At 37.5% G+C, this 3,506-nt stretch overlaps 1 protein-coding gene across 3 annotated transcripts; it reads right to left on the reverse strand.

Moving 5' to 3' along the window:
• Window positions 1–1,140: 1,140 nt before the first annotated feature.
• Window positions 1,141–3,230, reverse strand: LOC125473209. Of its 3 annotated transcripts, none has more exons than XM_048575725.1 (4): window positions 3,076–3,230; window positions 2,321–2,779; window positions 2,106–2,201; window positions 1,141–1,990 (listed from the first exon to the last, which is right to left on the reverse strand). In XM_048575725.1, the coding sequence occupies exons 1-4, from the start codon at window positions 3,076–3,078 to the stop codon at window positions 1,538–1,540; spliced, it is 1,011 nt and encodes a 336-aa protein (XP_048431682.1). In that variant the 5' UTR covers window positions 3,079–3,230; the 3' UTR covers window positions 1,141–1,537. The 3 variants fall into 3 exon arrangements, with proteins under 3 accessions (XP_048431682.1, XP_048431681.1, XP_048431683.1); XM_048575724.1 differs by having other exon boundaries at window positions 2,100–2,201; XM_048575726.1 differs by lacking the exon at window positions 3,076–3,230 and having other exon boundaries at window positions 2,100–2,201; window positions 2,321–3,060.
• Between the last annotated feature and the right edge of the window lie 276 nt (window positions 3,231–3,506).

The following is a 3,506-nucleotide window of genomic DNA, read 5'->3' on the forward strand; positions in this document are numbered from 1 at the left end:
AAATAAAATAAAAACGTAAAATTTGGAACCGGTTGTCACAGATAACAATAGTAGTTTTACTCTCTATATCAGTAAAAAAACATTAAAAAAGAACCAAACCATCTAGATTAGCCATCAACAAGTAGACTACTTTCTTCATGCTCAGAGCAATTACAAAGAGCTAATTCCCGTTAGAACAATAATCCAGGCCAATCCCCAATTTCCAAATTTTATTAAATTATTAAAAACGATAGTAAAATAATAGAAGTGGGAGGAAAAATTAAAAATCAATAAAAAGAGATATTGACTTGACTTTATTTATTTTTTTGGTTGGATGGATGATAACGAAAAAGTGAGACATTCTTAAATTTGGAACCCAAAATAAAGAGATTTGGAAAACAAGCAATACAAAGTTCGATTTTCTCTTATGTTGTTGTGATCAAGCAAGATAGGTAAACTAAAGGTGTAGTATCCCACATCAGCGGGGTGGGGGTTGGTCCTTGGCCTTATATGTACATGCCCCTTTCTTCCTAGAATGACATGTTTTGGGTGGAAATCCAAGAACAAATTTGGGAGGGCGTGGCCCAAGGCGGACAATATCGTGCTACGGCGGAGTCGGGATGTGACAATTTGGTATCAAAGCCAGACTCACTGTCCATTCAGATGTGCTGACGAGGATGTCGGTCTCCCTAAAAGGGGTGGATTGTAGTATCCTACATCAACGGGGTAGGGATTGGTCCCTGGCCTTATATGTACATGCCCCTCTCTTCTTAGCATGACGTGTTTTGGGTGGAAACCCAAGAACAAATTTGTGAGGGCGTGGTCCAAAGCAGACAGTATCGTGCTACGGCGGAGTCGGGATGTGACAAAAGGGGGAGGGGGTAGGCTTAGCTTTACAATGGGCTAGCAATAATGTGATTAAATCAGTTGTTTATTAAATATTATTTTCTCTATTCTTAATGTAAATTTCGGAACACGGGTGATACATCACGTGTTTTTATATAAGTGATGGGAAATTGTCTTTTTTAAGTTATTAATTTTTTAGCACATATATCTCACAATTAGTATAGTGACACGTGATGTACCAACTCGTGTTCCGGTCACATTAAAAAATTTCTCCAGGTATATGCTACTACACATGATATCGTGGATATTGCAAAGTTAAAATTTTCAAAATATGATCGGTAGTGCTCGACTATAAGCAGTTTCCTGCAACGTAGAAATAATGGTTAAAAATTGATCATTTATTGCTCTTTGGTTTGTGGTTAAATATTGATCGTTTATTGCTCATTGGTTCAAAACTTTCGTTTGTCTTTATGCTTTTGTCTCCTTTCGAACCTTGCTTTCACAATTAACTAGTCTTCAAGCACGCACTCATGTGCAGAATGTATTTATTGAACAGGGACCTCTATTTCTACAGAGAAGCTATATATGAGCTTTCATTATACGTTAAACAGCTTCAAGGCATGCTTCCATGCTAAGAAAACCTTCTGCCGGTCGATCTTATTCTTTGAGAATCATTTTTTGAGTTCACTCAAATCTAGTCTCTGTCTTTGGTTTAAGCACGATTCTCAAGGGTGCCATCAACGGTGTACCTCCGATGCTCAACTAATTTTAAAACAACCAAACAGAAAACGAATACAACAGGCACAGGGGACAGTTTTATAGGATTAGTAGCATGCCGACAGAGGTAATAATACTGCACTGCTGAGCAAATGCATTGAACAATGGCAAGAAGTAATCCAAACATTTTGGGGAATGTACCATAAAGCATGTTACTTGGAGATGGATAATAAAACCACCATAACTTTCCCTTCCTCCTCAATACAACTCCCTCCTTTATACCATTGTGAACGAGCTCCCAGATGCAAGCAAGCATAGCCACAATTGCCAACAGCATACCAATTAGTGCATAGTGAGGCTTACGTGGGGAGGAAACCTGATCAAAAGCAGCAGACAGAATCTCTAGGCCAAGGTTAGTGAGTAACGGGATCCACTCTGATGAAGTTGCCTGCAGAAGAAGTTATACAAACTTCAATTAAATTCTTACTTTAAAATGTGAAAGCAAAGAACCTTCCCAAAGATAAATAAATGCCAATTTGATTATAGTTATTCTTTACCAATACCCTCATCTTGTGGCGGTGCTCAGAGACCTCATCATTTACATCTTGGGAACCAATGTCTAGTGTAACTGACCCACTGGAACTTGAATTATAGAGACCCTGCAATTATGAGTTGTGATAACCCAAAATTACTTATATGTTTATCTGACAAACAAAATGACAAACCAATATGAGAAGAAAATTTTTGTTTTGAGCCAAGACAAGAAAGGGTAAATTACAATGGTGTTCTCATTCAATTCAATTCTTCTGACCGCCTCCTCTATAGTCTTCACCGTAACTGCAGTGTCCTTCACATCCCTTATTCCCTCAACGTTTAGTATTTTCAAATGTTGTTGAAGAGATTCATCCCATTCAATCAGCTTGTTGGTGTATTTGTACCTTTTTGCTACGCTCCACCATTGAGTCTTTTCGCACTTTCGAAGGAGCTGTATGCCCTTCTCCAACTCTTCTTTCAAGTTTCCCAGTTCCTCATCCGACAGATCCGATTTCTTGTTGGATTTTTCTATATCTTTCAACAATGGTGCCAAAGAGTCTAATCTGGATTTGATGAGTTTGAGGTGGGGTGCAAACATTACATTCTTGGTGATCAGCTTACCGAGGACATCATACAGCACATTGAACGCTGTTCCGAGAGCAGCCCCGCCGATAAGGCCGCCTGCTCCACTCATTCCTTGATTCTTCACAACAAAAACCAACACCAAAATCAGAAAAAACTTACAAAAGTTTCAATCTAAAATGTACGACGACAGAAAATAACAGGGAAATTGGCCGAAACTTGTTCGATATTGGATTTGAGTCACTTCCCAAAACAATAACAGATTAGAAACTGTGGAACCCAAAATAAAGAGATTCAGAAAACAAGCAATACAAAGTTGGACTTTATCCTACGTCGTTGGTGATCAAGCAAGATAGGATAAACAATAAGTAAATTTTCTTCTCGAAACTATCTGAGTTTTAGCATAGAAATACTTACCATTGAAGCTTGATAGAAATTTCGGAGTTGAAGCGCGTTGTATAGTACACCCAGTCGGCTCAGGCCGACTGAGAATCGCAATTTCAACAAGAAAACTGTACAGGAAGGGAAAAAAGAGTTCAGGGAAAGAGGCAGTTTAGTTCATCATTCTTCATGGCCATTCTCTGCCCTTCATGACATATTTATACTTGGAAAGAACTAGGAAAAGTAGAGGAAATTTTTACCCAATAAAGTTTTTTTTGACTCCTAAAATATTTTCAAACTCTAAAAAGTCATCTTCACACTTGGTAATTGATTTCGTTTTTTTTTTTTTTTTTTTTTTTTTGCAAGACAATCCAAATTTTATTATAAATAGTCAAACCAAAAAAATCATCTTCAAGTGAGAATCTCTATGATAGTAAAATAAACAACTACTCTTTAATTTTAGAGTG

Source organism: the organism of the source record quoted next, unplaced genomic scaffold (genome assembly GCF_019419815.1).
Source record: "Pyrus x bretschneideri cultivar Hongxiangsu unplaced genomic scaffold, Pyrus_bretschneideri_v1 Contig8, whole genome shotgun sequence".
NCBI classification, from domain to species: Eukaryota; Viridiplantae; Streptophyta; class Magnoliopsida; order Rosales; family Rosaceae; genus Pyrus; species Pyrus x bretschneideri.

Coding starts and splice junctions, on each gene's coding strand:
- LOC125473209 (XM_048575724.1), bottom strand. Junction 2,202..2,320: donor AATTGAATGAGAACACCATT/GTAATTTACCCT, acceptor TCATAATTGCAG/GGTCTCTATAATTCAAGTTC. Junction 1,991..2,099: donor GCCACAAGATGAGGGTATTG/GTAAAGAATAAC, acceptor CTTCTTCTGCAG/GCAACTTCATCAGAGTGGAT.